General features: G+C 43.9%; 1 protein-coding gene and 1 long non-coding RNA gene across 11 annotated transcripts in view; one reads left to right on the forward strand and one right to left on the reverse strand.

The window, feature by feature from the left end:
• LOC139994204 (uncharacterized) overlaps positions 1-6,207 on the reverse strand; it is a 46,984-nt gene extending 40,777 nt beyond the window's left edge. Inside the window, exon 1 of one of the 3 annotated variants that reach the window (XR_011801583.1) lies at positions 5,779-6,207. This is a non-coding gene — a long non-coding RNA (uncharacterized lncRNA). Of the gene's footprint in view, positions 1-119; positions 330-5,570 lie in introns of those variants that run through there. The other 2 variants (XR_011801581.1, XR_011801582.1) reach the window with 2 other exon arrangements.
• The window catches only part of LOC139994202 (uncharacterized), a 60,475-nt gene that overhangs the window by 32,021 nt on the left and 11,344 nt on the right, over positions 1-17,110 (forward strand). The window contains exon 1 of one of the 8 annotated variants that reach the window (XM_072016633.1): positions 3,049-3,167. The exons of 1 other annotated variant lie outside the window; for it this stretch is intronic. Coding sequence is in view for 2 of the 7 variants with exons in the window: in XM_072016636.1 (XP_071872737.1) it covers positions 13,308-13,338 (31 nt within the window). In the remaining 5 variants the exon portion in view is untranslated. 6 more of the 8 variants (XM_072016630.1, XM_072016636.1, XM_072016628.1 and 3 more) reach the window with 6 other exon arrangements.

Here is a 17,110-nt window from a genome sequence, read left to right on the forward strand (position 1 = left end):
TGGTCGTTACCGCCGAACATGGACTCGGTTTTACGAGTTTTAATAGAAAACGCCTACGTCGATGACAGACTCGTAGATGAATTGCGTCAGTCGTCAGTTCCAAATTAAAAGTAGTATACCTTGAATAGTTTCTCGAAGGGAAATGCCAGGAACAATTTAACGGTATTGGTAGCCCAGAGCTTGGTATTCCTTTCACAGATTTCTACGGAGCGTGGGCGATCCAATTGGCCTAACTGCGTAAGGTGGTCCATCGCTGGCTTACAACGAGCGTTCGTTTTCTCTTCTTTCAGCTTCGTAAACGTGGATTTAGAAACACCTTCTTCCGATCATCGCGCTCAAATTCATCCGCGTCGATGACTGTTCTCGCGTATATTCGAAAATCAGACACAACGATCTACGTTTTATCGTGACAAGGGATATTACGACGAGAAATTCATCATAACGCGAGTTTAACGCGAACGTGCCGAAGCGAAAGCCGTGTTCTCGTTTCACGAAAATTCCACGTCTGCCTTTTGCGTCAAAAGGAAGAAATATTCTTCCGCGTTAGCCGTAACTCGACGTCGTGTAGTGCGCTAGATGCGCGTTATTCAATTTTTACGCTGCTTAACGATCCTCGTTCGACGACGAGAAAATACGACACTTACGTTATGGAGATATCTCGAATTAACAGTCCCCGGTGGAATCTTTTCAAACGTTTCATTTATTCGATAGAACGGAGAATGGAATACAAATTCCTTCTAACGTTCGTTTAAACTACTAACGCGTTTCTAAAAAAATCCAACAAACGCGTAATCGATGTCTGCTGTCCTTCGATGGTAACGCGTACGTTATGCGATTAACGATAAAACGAACATTTAGATACAGCTTGGCGACAACGTTGAAACGCAAGATACGATTCGCAAGAAAGTACTTGAAAATTTCAGCAACTCTATGGACCAACGCGCGACGGATATTCGTATGGGGACACGATACGAGTAGAAGATAGGAGATATCGCGTTGATGAATATCGGAGCAGCGTTTTATACGTTTCTCGAAACGTTTAGATAATTCTCTCGAGTCGTAACGAGTTAATCGACGTGATTTAGGAGCTAGTGGAGAGTACGAAGCGGCGAGTGGCCACCGATATGGATTTGAATTTGCCGACCATCGGCCATCGAGGCAAAATCGATTCGCTATACGCTGTGCAAGTGCATAAACAAGTTTTCGACGTATGCCAGTCCGTAGTTATACCATCGAGGATACGTCCTTCGCGAGTTTGACTCGTGCACTCTTTTCGTCGACGAACCGGTTCAAACGTACTATCTCTCGCCGTATCGCCGGATAATTAATCCACTCGAGCTATAGCGCGATAAAATCCGATAACAGAAGCTTCGCTTTCTTACGTCTATCTTCTCGCATCTATTTAATAGTTGCGATTATCGCCAATCTAGCTTCTAACGAGCTTTTAATTCTTCGTTCTTAACGGCTGAATAAAATTACCGCGAGCTTGCCGCTCATTTAGGAAACGAAGCTTACGAACAACGGGATAACGACGATCGCCGGTTGTCAGCTTCCGCGACTCCGACTCGTTCGAATCAACGAGTTTAACAAATAGTTCGTATTGAGCGACGTTGGGCGAATTATAAGCAAGCGGTTGCGAAAAATGTGCGTGTTGGGGCTGAGACGAAAGACGCGAGGCTAAGACAAAAAACGAGGGGTTGTTAAGGGACAAAGCGAATCAACAGCCATTGCGAGCTGAGAAGTCGGAGACTGCGAATTTCGTTGTCGAGAGAGTTGCTAATTAACTATCTGGGTGTCTTAATTGTAACACGTTATCGCGATTAGTTCGCGTTAGACAGCCATCGTTTGCTGTTTAATCTATTTATTGGAAACGAACTAATTGTAGTAAAGATCCTACGATGGAATTATTAACTTTATTTTTGAATTTATCGAGTCGATCGGCGTGTGTATGACGTTCCACTTTTGTAAAATATTATATCGTATTTGCGCGTTTTTTCCCCGACAATGTCATGTGCGCGAGTCGTTCGCGTTGTTAGCCATTCTCTGTTCCGCGAAGTTTATCTTACCTTAATCGGTGGAAAAAGCTTAACAACGTGAAACAACGTGAACGAGCAGCGTGTCGGTCGACGCGTTGATTCACGTTCGCGTAAACGTCGTTCCCGCGATTGTCGTCGATAGAGAAACGTGAAAACGCTGTTACGATGATGCGTTGCTGTCTCGTGCGAGCAAGCCAGTTGGATATCGTGGAGGCGTATATTATATACCGCATAGGTTAAGCCACCCCGCCTACTTGCGCGTCGTGTCCCAATACCTGGCAGCAATATGTCAACAGCTACTTTCCACTCCGCTGGAGTGTCCTGGCACCGAGCTTTATCCGCCACGCTCATGGATCGACATTATGTCGGCTACTCGGCCATGGCGACAGCCCATGAGCATACAACACGCTTGACAAGCTGCCATTTTAACGCGCGATCGCCGATTTAATACAGCAGATTTAACTCATAATTACGCAGATTTAATAGCCGCGCCAACAGAAAAGGGAAAAATCATTGCCGCCTCCTGCGTGTCCATTTACTTCCTTAACACGTTGACTACCGCGCGTGTTTTCAACGAAATCTCCTTCAGCCGACGAATGTGGTTTCTTATGCCACCACAATTAGAAAAGGAATCAAACGGTACCGAAAACTTGGCGTTCCACTCCTTCTGGCAATTTCTGTTGTAAACGCTTTGACAGTTTGCAAAATTGCAACAAGCAAGGATGTAGATATTAGAAGATTTAGAGAATTATTAGCTGCAAAACTATCTGAAAATACAAAAAATCCTTCGACGGTGATAGGGATCAGTCCTCTTAACTAGGGCCATGATGCAAATGGTTAAATCTAGAGGGTAATGTCTTTTTAGCCTGCGGATCTGATTAGCCATCGTGTCAAGTAATCGAGTAACTAACGAGTTTTGGTGATTGTTAATTCTTGTGTTATATCTAGTACTAAATTTGGATATTTCTTCTTTAACCGTGGGTATCTTAATGTAGCGATGTATCGTTTCGTTGGTAACATACCAAGGTACATCTATTAAGGACCTTAGAGTTTTTTATTGGAATCGTTGAGGAATTTCTATGTTGGAATTACTCGCTGTTCCCCATAGTTGGATCCCATAGGTCCAAACAGGTTTTCATATGGCTTTATACAGCATTATTTCACTCTGCGCGCTTAAGTCGGAACGTCTGTCAATGAGTCAATAGAATTTATCTAAATAGTTGAAAATTTGTTTAGTCCATGAAATTTTACCTGTACTCTTTTCCGTCGTTCTGTAAAATTTGATAACGTGGGTGGTGGATGATCACCGTGGCAGTCGCGACGCGTTAGGTGAACGAAGAAACGATTTTCAAAGTTTTGAAACAACTTACCTCGCTTTTGATAGAACGTAATTAAACAATCTCGCAGCAGCTTACGTTAGATTTTCATCTCGCTTTCTTTAGAAACGAAACCGAATAATTTCGTATCGAACGTCGGTTCTTTGAGTTCGATCAGGAGCTCGTTTCGGGAGAAAAGTCTTCCCAATTTAACGACGATAGTGTCACAGCTATGCGATAAGTTAAAATTCCAAGCGCCTTATCATTCGGGTAGCATTCGGTCACTCTAGCCGTTCTTAAAAATATATGACAAGTACGACCAAAGAGTTTCTCCCACTCCGACGAATAAAGAATATAAATACTCCCTTCAAAATCATCCAAGTCAGTCTGAATAAATCCGTACTAACTTGAATATTAAAAAGTCTATCTTCGCGAACCGCAAATACTATTTTATTGTATAAATTGAGTGAAAATAAAGAACTCGATCTCCAGTTTGGAAATCGACAAGTTTTTTTTATTTTAGTCAATCGTTGAATTTTTACGCGATAATAAAGTCGTTGGAAGTTTCTGATCGCTAGAAATACGTTTCTACGAACGAAACTTTGACACGAGGGATCGTTTCTTTGCCAAGCAATAAATTCTAACACACGAGTGGAATATCAACATCGTTCTTAATTAAGGAAAAACAATTTTCCATTAATAAATTCTCACGGCATAGTCGGTATTTGAATATCAGAAACGTATTCTCCTACGCCTTCTATTCAAAGTCAGTAGGTGGCTGCTGTTTTTGAATATCGAGCTTAAAAAGTGTGATAATAGGTATATTTGTAAAATATACTTTGCGTAATATACAAAGAAAGAATTCGCGATCCGATTCTGTCTCGCCGATATCGTCGAAAGCGCGTAACGAAAACCGTAAAGGCATGTTCTCACCGGTTCTGCAATCTCTATACAACACGTAGGCAACGTGTTAAACTCGATCGCGATATAACCGATGCGATAGAGGGCGTTTATACGTTTCTTGGCTCCGATGTACCGCAGTACCATCGGTGTGAACATCTTCCGTTAAAATTCCGCGTACAAAAGTTTGCCTTAGACATAAATACGTGTTATACGTTTATTGTCTTCGAAGCAATAAACACACGGTTATGCGTAGCGTGCAACGTTATAGGCTGCAACATGGCCTTTGTTCTTCCTTTTTATCGAAAGAAACCGTACAATTTGATTGGACGCAAAGTTCACAGTGTCTTCGATTCCACGATTTCAATACATAATCATAACGTACTCGTAGCATATAACGTACCATAGTCGTGAGTAGTAGCGACGATGATGACAGTGCGTCAACGAGTACAGTTATGGCGATATTCTTACGTTTTTAAATAAAATTGTTGAAAATCGTGGATCTTAATTGCCGAAATAAAAGTAGAGGAACACTAAGGTTACGCTTAGAATTCATATTAAAATAGTTTTAGATTTATTTCGGCACTCTCTTTGTCCCGCCATCTTCCATACACGCTACCAACGGAACAGTTACGTTCATCTGTTTTTCGAGATACCGTGCACACACATACTTCACACACTCGTATTTACGTACGTGTGTCACTACTACGCGGCCAGTCTAGTTTAGCACACAAAATGATACGATAAAAATATTATTAGGTTAATAAATTAGGACAGCGCGGAAGATAAAACACGGAAGATAAAACGCGGAATAAGACGTTTCGAATTTACGTTTCCGAGTACAACGCCTCTTGCAACGTTCGACAAAGTTTGAGTACGCCACAGGTATTTCACGTTATGGTATTAGGTCGTCCGAAAAGTTTCTTTCGTTTTATGAGGAAATAATGGATGCACGATATTTTCCGTTTTATATTATTTTATCTATCAAGATAAAGATCGCAACGTTCGATAGGTTAGGTTTCAAAAACGACGCGTCTTTCTTTCGCAAACGCGTTGTTTACAACAGTATACGTTCGTACAAACGTGAAGCCAAGTCTGTGAAATATCGCGCTGTTTATCTCGACGAAACAAAATGGATCGTGCGTAATTCGACAAAATATTGTAAAACAAAAAACGTTATGCGTCTATTATTTCCCCGTAGAACGAAAGAAACTAATACTTTACTGTCGCGAATCGAAACGACGCGTTTTACATCTTCCGTCTCGTTTCTGTTTTCGTAGTTTCCAAAACCATCTTAGATATATCTATGTATACGTACGTGTCACAGCGAAAAGAGGAAAAGAGCTCGGATGGCGATTCCTAATTTTACTATTCCATTGATCCGCCATTGCGTCATCTTTGTAGGATTTACGCACTGATCGATCGAATCCAAGTATTCGCGTCGTTTAAGATCTTTCGTACGATTACGAGAATTTGCTGCTCGATAAAAGAACGCTTCGTTGCAAAATCCAAGTTCGCGCCACTACCTTTTCTAATTACTGTACTTGACGACTCGAGTGTCGAGAAGGTGACGTTGAAATGTCTTCGCGAGTTGCACCGTGACTTGGGCTAAATTCCGCGTCAGCGTTTGTTACGTCGTTCGATACGACAGGACGATTTGGACGACGAAATCGCGAACCAAGAATCGAATTTCCGATACGCGACGGTTATCGAACCTGTTGGTCGTGCGCTAACATATTTGACAGTCGGGACAAACGCGATCCTCTCTGTCGACTAAATGATGCAACGCGCGACGTGCATTCGCGAACACGCGATAGCGGAACGCGCAATAAATCGCGTACGTTTGCGGACGGACGTGGAGGAAAGGAGATGGCGCGTCGCATCGCGTCGTATCGTTCGGTGCCACTGTGTGGGAAACTCGAGATGTCGAACGCCGGTGGGGTGTTCGAAGCTCGTTAACCCGCGAGATAGCGCGTTATGTCGGATTACGCGGTTTCTTGGTCGTTACGCGTTCTCGAACAGCGAATCTGACCGCGGAATGTTCGCTTTCGCCGCGAATATTAATTTTTTTACGAACGTTAATTCCACGAGCAAGCGAAGGAAACACGGAGAGCGATTCTAAAGGCGGATGGAATCGCTTTGGACTTTCGAATCGCTTGTTTCTCGATCGGTTACTTCCGGCGTGCGATCTATTAGGTTGTCCGAAATGTTTCTTTCGTTCTGTAAGGAAATAATAGACGCACGATGTTTTTTATTTTATATTAGTTTATTGAATTATGCACGAACGTAATAATAGAAATAGAACGAAATGAATCATACCTAATTCGATAATATAATATAAAAGAGAAATTGTTGTTCGTCTATCATCTTACGAAACGAAAGAAACTTTTCGGACAACCTAATATTTTTCCCTTCCCTTTGCTTCCTCGTTGTTTTCGCGATTTAAGGGAAATTTCGCAGATGAACGAGCTAACCTATACGCTGTCCACCGTTCATTTTTCCAAGTAACGGGGGCTAATATTCGCTGCTTGAAAAACAAAGAAGCGTAAAAATTATTTAAACGGTCAATTATATTTTGCAGTAATGATTTTGTTTAACGATTTCAGATATCGTTTATACAAAACATCGAATTAAAAGTATAGAAAGATATAGGTAAAATTAAAAACATTAAAGATGATTAAAAATAAATAACACGACTCGAACGTGAAATTAAAAATTCATAATGCGTTTTAATATTTTTCTACAGCGTTCGATTATAACTTTATTCAGTCATAACTGATAGCGTAACTTTTGAATTAATTTTAACACTACCAAATTGCTGTATTTTATTATACACTGTACTTTATAAAAGCAGAAAAAGTGTTGCAATTAATTGGCAACAATTCCAGGTAAACAATAACTGATAATAACAACAACAAAAAAAAAAAAGAAAACGCCTTGCAAAAATCAAAAAGGGAGATTTCCCCGTTCAGTTGACTATGCGTTAAGTCACGATTCGTGTTTGTTTTCGAAGGAAGAATATCTGGATTCTTGGCTACGCAGCTGTTGATCATCGAAGAATTCGTTCGAAAAATTAGAAACGCGTGGCGTGCCTTCGCTGCCACTTGTTGCTCGTGTACGGCGAACGAGTATGCGATTCGTTTTAACGTTGGCCGGTGGAATGTTCGAGGAAAATCGCGATACGGTTTATCAGCGCTGCTCGGCGATGGAAATCGAAATATGGGGATAGTTTGAATAATATAGTATCGCGCGATAGTACGGGTTATAAAACGCCGAAGCTTGTAGAAAGATAAAGGAAGAAAAAAAAATAAGATAAGATACGCACGTTACGTAGTAACGCGCGATAGAAAAAAAAAAAGTTCTAACGAGCGTGAGTATTTTTAAAAATTATTATGCAACGTATCGTCTGTTGGGTGTCGAAAGAACGAATTAACATCGACCAACGCGTAAACAGCATCGGAAATCCGTAGTCGGGAAAGTAATATTTATCGTTGGAATTTAAACGTTGCTTGAACAAGGGAACGGATGCTTTTGTACGTACAATTTCCCGGCAACAGCGTTTCCTCCGTATTAATTCGATCATGATCATCTTTTTACTTAGCCAGAGTTTCAGGAACATTAACTCGAAGATTTACGTTGGCATTTCCTCTTGCGCGCTGGTTGCTGCTTTCTTCGAAACTTTGCTACATTCGACTCGTTACTCGTGCATACGTAACCGCGTCTGTGCTACATTTCTGCCAGTTAAACGGATAATTGCGGTCGGCCGTGTCCAGCTTAAAGGCATATCGTTGCGCTGCAACGTATTTCTTGCGACATTAGTCGCAAGGGTAAACTCGCAGGTATTAGAGTACATGGGGCGAACAGACGAGGTAAGTGAGCAGGTACAGTGGTTTCTCCGACGAGCGCAACTTGCCATTCGTAGCGTGCAAGTAGGAAAAATGACGCGTTTCGTTGATCGCACCGTCTGAGGAATTTAAAAGCATCGAATCCAAGTACACGCAAACGCGTGGATGATTAACACTGCAACTACCGATAGTTAACGCGAAGCTATTTCTATCAAAACCAGTCGAAATGATTGGTCTTTAAAAAATACGTAATAATAGAATATTTTTATATTTATTGATTTGTTACTTTCTTACAGAAGTTAATGTACCATGTTATGTGGTACATTTTTGGTATATTTAGTCCATCTAGGACTATGATCGACCTAAACGAGGGTCGACACATTTATAAAATTGTAGAATCAGTCATTTTCACTGGTGTGGTATTTTTAGCGTTAGCATGTAGCGACGTAGCGATCGATCCGGAATTTTCCTGATAACTGATATCGTTGTATCGAATGATACGCGGTAAAAATTTTAAAAACGCGTGACAAGTTGTACAAAACGGGGAAACTGGTTAATTGGGGTTCGATAAACAGATCGCAGGACCCTTTTACACTTTGACAAGCACCAAGCATTTTGACTGGTATTGGTATAAGTAGCTTTGATGCAAAATTATCTTCAGTTTGAATACATAAAAGAGAAAATAAAATTCATTATATTATTCTTTTAGTTACCGTTGCGAAAGTCATTACATCATTGTGGAAAAAGATATAACACGAAGTAGAAATTTTAAAATAAAATTGTAAGGTCAGTGATTTGATTTGACTGGTGTGGTAGTTCCACTGTTAAAGAGATGGTTGTACACGTCGTTACATGTAACGTGTTCTTCAGTCCCGTCGTTCCGCTCTGTCTATTCAAACTTTTATCGATGTACAGCTATACAAAATTATACCAATTGAGGCCAGGTCTTGATATTCGATAGAACGCGTTCGGTTGTTTTAATTTCACACGGTAAATTAACAAAAACGACAATTTTTATTTCCTCGTTTCGGGTATTTTAGAAAAGTTCGCCCATCGCAATTCGATCTTAAACAGATGGTTGTACACGTCGTTACACGTAACGTGTTCTTCAGTTTCGTCGTTCCGCTCTGTCTGTTCAAACTTTTATCGATGTACAGCTATACAAAATTGTACCAACCGAGGCCAGGTTTTGATATTCGATAGAACGCGTTCGGTTGTTTTAATTTCACACGGTAAATTAGCAAAAAGGACAATTTTTGTTTCTTCGTTTCGGGTATTTTAGAAACGTACCGTGTCGAGTTCGCCTATCGCAATTCGATCGAGTTCGTATACGAAGAATACCACGAAGGTATATGATGGCGTATTAAGCCAAAGAGAATTCAATTTCCACTTAAACATAATTTATTACAATCGATTTATCTTCCTTTGTTCGATCTTTCCAAGATCACTTTGTTACCTATCGCTAGTGTAGGATCTTTACTACAATTAGTTTATTTACAGTAAATGGATTAAACAGGAAACGATGGTTGTTTAACTTGAACTGATCACAGTAACGTATTATAATTAAGACAACTAGATAATTAATTAGCAACTCTCGTCACCACAGATCCAACGCTTTCTCGACAACACTAGGCAACACTTTCTCCCTAACTTCTCAACTAACACTGACTATTAATTCGTCTTTGTCCCTTAGCGTCCCTTCGTGTTAGTCCCACCACGAACGTGTTTCGCAACCTCTCGTGGCCAGGTTTACGCAGGTCTTTTCCACGAAACTATTCGATCGAAGGACCGACGACACTTTGGCTTCCTCGCGACATTCTTTATAGTTTGCCCGATATCTCTCAGGCCTTTCGTCCACGATACTACGATAATTTATTATGATCGATTTATCTTCGTTTGTTCGATGTTTTCAAAATCACTTTGTTACCTATCGCTAGCTTATTCGTTATTACGGAGAAAAGTGGCTGTTCTTCCTACCGAGAACCGTCTCACCGTTGTTTATTGGGACCCGTTCTTGGCTTACGAGTTGTTTAAAAATGTCTCGATTCTTGGATATCTATTGTTAGCTTATCCGTTATTACACGCCGGGACTGGTTTCCACTCGAGCTCTGTTCTGTCGTTGCATAATCGAATATATTTCTAAATTTGGAAATTGCTCGACGATTCTACGACGCTCGTCATTGATCGGTTTATCGAACCACGTTCGAAATAAGCTTTCGTCGACGTTGAAATACATCGAGTTTTTTTTCTTATTTCGAACGAATTGAACGCGTTGCGTCATAAGGAAGATGGACGTTCGCGCGTTAACGGAAGATGATTTACGAGTATCGTCGAATCCGAGGAAAAAAGGAAGAATTTTCTTATACTTGAAAAATCGGTAATTATCGTCAGCGATACGTATCAAGATTTTTCTATTTTCTCATCCTCGTGCAGAAAACGAGAATTTTTCCCTCGAAACGAGAATTCGTTACGAAGAATATTTTTAAACGAGATGTTTCACAGGCTATTTTCCAAGACGTATCGCGGTGATTCGACGTAGGAGACATAGAAATATTTTTAAACGGCGGAAAACAACTACTCGCGAAACATCGAATAAGATATTATTCCTATTATACCGTGTTATTTCGGTTTTATAAGCGGTAATGGTATAAGGTTTCCAGATATATACGAGTTTTCGGTGCTCTACTATTTTCGATTCGCGTCCGTTTCGTAAACAGCCCGACCTCACATAGGCAAAACGGTGTGTCTCGGACGGTTAGCGTGGCTGATCTGTTGGCAGCACTCAGGATGGTCGATTTTTTGCTCTCATTTATCCGGTTGTTGCACAGCCACCGCGCGACCATGTAATTTTCTGGTCAAGCCAACAAACAGTTACAATGTTCTCTGCTATTTGTAGATTAACTTGTTTGCGCGTAAGGAATTCGAGTAAATACTCGACTTACTTTCGCTTCTTTATACCGTAACGTTAACTTTTATTAATCGAGTACTCGATTAGCCTGCCAATTGTTGCTTGCATTTTTCGCTCTACGATTATTATTATTATTCTGTTATTTCACTTTACGATTACTAACGAGTTGCGCGAATTTCGTATTTTTCTGTGGAAGCCGCGATGGATGGAAATATGCTACGGCGTAATATCCGATCTTTGCAAAATGTCACATCGTATTCGCGCGTTTTCTTCCGACGCGACGATGTCGCATCTAAATCGCTCGCATTTTTTAATTCGTCCAGCTTATCTTATTTTCGAATAATTCCAAAGGATTCGGCAAAATGGAATTTCCGTGACATTCGACGCGTCGAAAGATCGACCGTCGTTCTGATCGATCGATCGACGAGCTTCGAAGCACCTTGCGTCAACGAATTACGCGAGAGTGAAGCGTGGAACGCGGCGAGAAAACGAGGAAAGAAGGGAAAAAGAAAGGAGACGAGAGAAGTCGAAAAAGAAGATCCTGGTTGCACTCGGCTCGATTCTTCCCTGCTGGTTCACGGGGTTAAATATACCCTCGTGTTTGCATCATACGCATTCGCGAAACCGAACAACGGAGAGGAGAGGGGGAAGGGATAACGCGTTAAGGTAGAGACAAGTAGGTAATATTATACGCATATGGAAAAAGACGGGAGAGCAGGTAATTTGGAAAAATAATAAACGAACTCGGGGAAAAATAAATATGCAAAGAGGAAACGGGATGAATTCGCGAATATCGAATATCACGAATATGTACAAAGACAACGAAATTGTTAACTGCGAAAATCGTTTCCGTTTCGACGAACAGTTCGAAACGTTTTCGAAGAAACGCGACTGCCTTGTTGCGCGTAAAACGACGCCGTTTTCAAACGCCGCTGCTTCTGTAATTAAAGATCGGCGAAATTGGAACGACTAAAAACGTTGTTGGGAAATACAAAGAAAAAGTGGATGGTTCGGACGAGGAAGGTTTATCGAACGTAATACGACCGAACGAGGTACGCACAGCGACATGGCGATGAAATAGAAAAAGAAGTAGAAACAGAGAAGTAGAGAAGCGAAGAAAAGAACAGACGCGAACGAGGCACGCGATGAGAGGAGAGAGAGAGAGAGAGATGGAAGGCTAGAGAGGCTGAGAAACGAAGAGAGACAGCGAGGAGAAGGTTCGGAGACGTCTGCTATTACGGAGCACCTCCGTGGTCACGGCGCACAGCCCGATATGGAGCAATCTCAGATTTCCATCCGCCCAAATCAAGAATATACGCCCTCGCCTCCGCTCTCGCTCTCTTCTTCCTCTAAGGGGGATCTCTGCTCGTCTTCTTTGCCACCGCCATCGTCTCTGTATTCCTCTCGCTACCTCTCCCTCTTTTCTTCCACAGGCGGAGGTGGAGGCGCTGCTCGGGGTTGGTGCTTGGCCGTTGGTGCTGGTAACAGTGCCAAAACTGCCTCAAAACGGACTGCTCCGTTTTGTCGTCCTCCTCTTTCTCTCCCCTTTTCGGCTCTCTCTCTCTCTCTCTCTCTCTATCCTCTCCTCTCCTCTCCTTTCCTCCTTCCCCATGTTCTTCTTCTACTCCTCTCTTTAATCTCTCCTTGTTTCTCTTCTTCTTCTTCTTCAGCCGCTTCTTCTTCTTCTTCTTCTTCTTCTTCTTCTGCTTCTTCTTCTTCTTCTTCTTCTGCCTCTTCTTATTCTGCTTCTTCTTCTTCTTCTTCTTCTTTTCTCTGTCTAGTTGTTCGCGCGTGTTCCTTCCCTCTTCGCGTATCGCTGTGCGTATCCCGTGCTCGTCCACGGATAACCTAACTCATCGCAGACACGTGCCCCCTATCCGCCTTCTTGCACCTTCCTTCTTTCGATTACCGTCTCCATTCTCGGCATCCAGTTGGTCGGCGATACGATCGACCACGCTTTCCCCGTTTTTCCAGCGTGTCCGTGGCCGCGCCGAACTCGCGAACGCGACACGACCCGGTCGAGACAACAAGTGTCCGGAGCGAGGATCGCGTGATTCGAGTTCATCGCACCGCAACCATCGTGTCGCCGCGTCTTGCGTTCTCGTTATCGTTCTTCGTCCTGTCCGCGTTCGCCGTTGGTCGCGATCGCGCCAGTGATTTGCTACGAAATCACCACCAGCCCAGCGAAGATTCCTCGGACGGAGGCTTCCGGTCGAGTCGCAGCACCAGCTTCAACGACGAATGTCGGTGGTCCGTGGAACAGGATTTACCGGGAACCACGATCCTTCTGCAACGACCGTTCATGTTGCCAGAAAGCAAGTTTCCCGTCACAGGTACCTCGACAGCAAGCGCAGACTAACCGATCTAACGGCCACGTTCACGTTCCATCGGATTCCCTTTGATATTTCCACGACCACGCGGCACGACGACCCTGCGCGTAGGCGTGTTACAGCGACACGGTAGCGTAATCGGGCCAGTGGATCACGGTCCGTCGAAATTGTTCGATTTCGCTCCTCCTCCGGCATCCTGTCGCGCTTCAAAGTTTCCAGATCAACGACAGGTTTGTCGTCGCGTACGTCGTAACGCGAGTTTCGAGTTTCGCGTTCAAATCGTAAAACCGAGTAAAACGCGATTTTCCACCGCAACGATGATAACCTACGAGACGATCGGAGGAAGGAAAAGGTTTTTCGCGGTTCCTTCGTCGCCACCGCGTCGCCTTGACATATTCCTCCGTGTTACAGCCGACTTATCGTTTTTAACCTACTTGCGTCCTTGCCAATTAGAGAGCAAACGCATGCTCGACCGCGTGCGAGTACTCGCCACGAATCGTTGTCCACTTGTTGCCCGTGTAACTTGTTGTCGCGTGTCACGGAGAATGCGAAAAAATCAGCCTCGTCGGTATCAGACGCATCGTCGCCTCTGACGTTTGTGCCGCGATCGTTACGCGATCCGATTATCCGATTAGTTGCGGAAAGCTGCGATCGGTTGATCGTGAAAAGTCACCGACGATCCTATCGGTCTAACGCGATTCCACGCGGTCGGATATTTAAACGTCGTTGGAATATCGCGACGAACGATATCGTGCGTTTCCGTTCGAACAGTTGGTTGCTGGCGATTTACAGTCACGCTACGCACGCTTGTACGTGCTACGGTGCGGCATAGACGCACGTTGCCGAATATAGATTAGGGGATTTTGCGGTAATTTTGCTTGGGAAATGGTACTATGGAAAATTTGGCGTGCGGTGGAACGACGTTCCGTGTGAAACGAGCGTAACCGGCGCGTCGTAGCGTGGCGAGTTAGTTAGCGCGAGCATAAATGGATACCGAAGTTAGGGAGCAGAAGGCAGAGGCGAGGAAACATCGGCGTATATCAGCGACCGGGCAAACGAAAGTGTCTCAACCGGCTTAGTCGTAAAGATACACCGCACAGCGGGCCCGTCATCCATAATCCCAAATATGGAGTGAGAAATTTGAGAGAACCGAAAATAGTGGCGCTACGCCAACCGCTAAAAATAGCCAAAAAATAAATTGTAGTTACGCGGCCGCCTGCATCATTCTATAACTGGTCTTCAATGAATCGGGCCACCTCCCGCACACGCCGTTATTAATACACCATCACACAGACACGCCGGTCGGTAAGCTACGTTGCTCCCGTTTTTGGCCTGCGTTTTAGCGCGGTAAATCGTTCGAAAACCGAATCTAGGGATCGTTTTACCGAGACCAACCGTACGCGATACGACGTTGCCATCGAATTTTACGTTTCGTAGGTGCGTGCACGACTGGAGCGACGTTTGGTCGTCGTTGACGTCGGTCGACGCGTAGGTCGAGGCGCAACTTTGCTTCGATCGATCTAGCTAGCGCGACGCTCTCCGTGCCGTTTAATTTTAAATGACACGTGTCCGGGGTTATTAGAACTTTTGCCGCACGTGCTGCGAACGAATTAACCGCGTTTCGCTACGTTTTCCGTGCTGCGATTAGCTATCGCCGATCGATATCGCTTCAGCTTGGCTGTACGGTGCTCGAACGTTCGCTTTGCTTTCGAAACGTCGTTCGCCGGGGTAGCTTTTATTCCTTTCAATCGACAGAGAAACATCGTTCTACGTTACATTCGCCAAAATTTGCATCGATATCGCGCGCTTACGAAGCGCTTACCCCTTCGCGGTCCATCAAAGACGCGCCACGCGATCGACGTTTTCTCCGATAAGAAAGGAAAAGCGAGAAAACGTAAACGAATTCACCAACGTTCGTGATCTTTGTCTATCGAGACTTTTTGACTCTCGACGAGCCAACTTTTTACAAACGCGTTGCAAAAGATCAACGACAAAGATACGTACAAAGACGGAATAGAAATCTTCGATTCGAATTGGTCGTCGTTCGCCATGATTCGATCACGACTACACCGATGTCTGGGAACGAAGATGGTATAGGAAGGTAAGGCGTGAAACCCGATCGACTAAGGCCAAGTACGGAGCAAGAGTCGCGGGTGTTGGGTAGAACCGTACGCGTGTCTGTTTCTATTTTCGAGCAGGAATATTTTTATCCTACGGTGCTGCAAAGTCAGTATGTACAATACGCTTCTTCATCTCTGCGATTCCACACGCCGGTCTCTCCATTCTTTCTCTTTTTCTGCTTCTCGTTTCCGCTCTTGTCTACGAGCTACTCGCGTCCCTTTTTCCTTTATATCGTCTCTTTCTCTCCTCTTTCTTCCTTTCGTCGACCGTCCTTTGCGATCCCGTAGCCGAGACACGCTTCCGATATATCAGGTTGTCCGGAAAGTTTCTTTCGTTTTATAGGAAATAATAGACGCGCAACGTTTTTTGTTTTACATCATTTTCTCGAATTACGCGCGATTCTTTTTCGTTCCGTTGAGATAAACATCACGATATTTCACAGATTCGGTTTCGCGTTTGTACGAAGGTGCGCTGTTGCAAAAAACACGTTTGCGGAAGAAAAATACTTTCCGGACAACCTAATATATATATATCATCGATCAAGCGTTATCGTCTCGCGTTAAATTTGTCCCGCCACGAACAAATTGATGGATCGCGTCGCGGGCGTATGGAGTTACGTATTGGGTTGGCAACTAAGTGATATGCCAATACCACGTAATGACAAAATCCGAAAAAAAAAAAAAAAAAAATTAGAAACATCGCGAACCGGTGCTTGCGAATCGCGAGAGACTCGATCGCGTTCCTGCCCAATCGCCGTGATTTTTCACGGCGACTCGCGATCTTTCTTCGTCGCTGTCTGTTGTCGCGGAGCTCTCGACGACGTTCTTCGGCAAACTTCCTTCCGGTCGTGGTAACCAGATCGGACCGCTGACCATCCGATTTATCTTTTAGCCAGACGTAGCGTTTTGCTCGAATAAAAGTGCGTTTTCTGCAAGGAGTACCGACGATAACGTCGTAGCTTTCTACGCTGCGCTTTTCGCGCACCGACGATAGGCGAAAGCGATTTTATTTTCACCTGGCGTCAGTCGCGTCTTCTTCCGATAGCGCGGTTTTCGCCAACGCTGATTTTTGCGCGTCGTCCTCCGATTGCCGTACGTATTATTACGCGCGAAGAACGCGCTTAGACCGAGCACTATATTTATACGTGCGTGGCGGGGCGGATCGACGTTTCGATGAGCTTAACGGAACGTTACGAGGAATTATACGCGACAGGTGTGTGCGTAGAGGCGAGTCGAGGAACATTCCTAAACCTATCCGTCGCGTAATACACGGCAGCTGCGCGTTTTCCTTTTATTCGATTTCCAAGCCTTGGACGCGTCTGCGTGCCCACACGCGGCCCAACTATGCCGCAACACCCCACACGATTCCCCTCGCGATTCGCATGTGGGCATTTCTTTAGTTTCTTCCATTTCTCACGCCTGCTCCGCTCTGCATCTACGTGGAAATCCACGTCTACTCCTGTCGTCGCGTGCAAAATAACGTTTACCGCGAATCCAACGATGTTTCGTTAACGCAGAAGTTTATGAATATTCGTAAAAGTCGACGCGACCGATGCCCACGCGTAATTTTTCCTTTCGACTCGCGCGCGTATCGCTTGGCAGCGATACGACGAAACGAAAAGTCGAAATTCGTCGTACGCGACCCGTTTTTCCTA

This window comes from Bombus fervidus, chromosome 14, assembly GCF_041682495.2.
Source record: "Bombus fervidus isolate BK054 chromosome 14, iyBomFerv1, whole genome shotgun sequence".
NCBI lineage: Eukaryota > Metazoa > Arthropoda > Insecta > Hymenoptera > Apidae > Bombus > Bombus fervidus.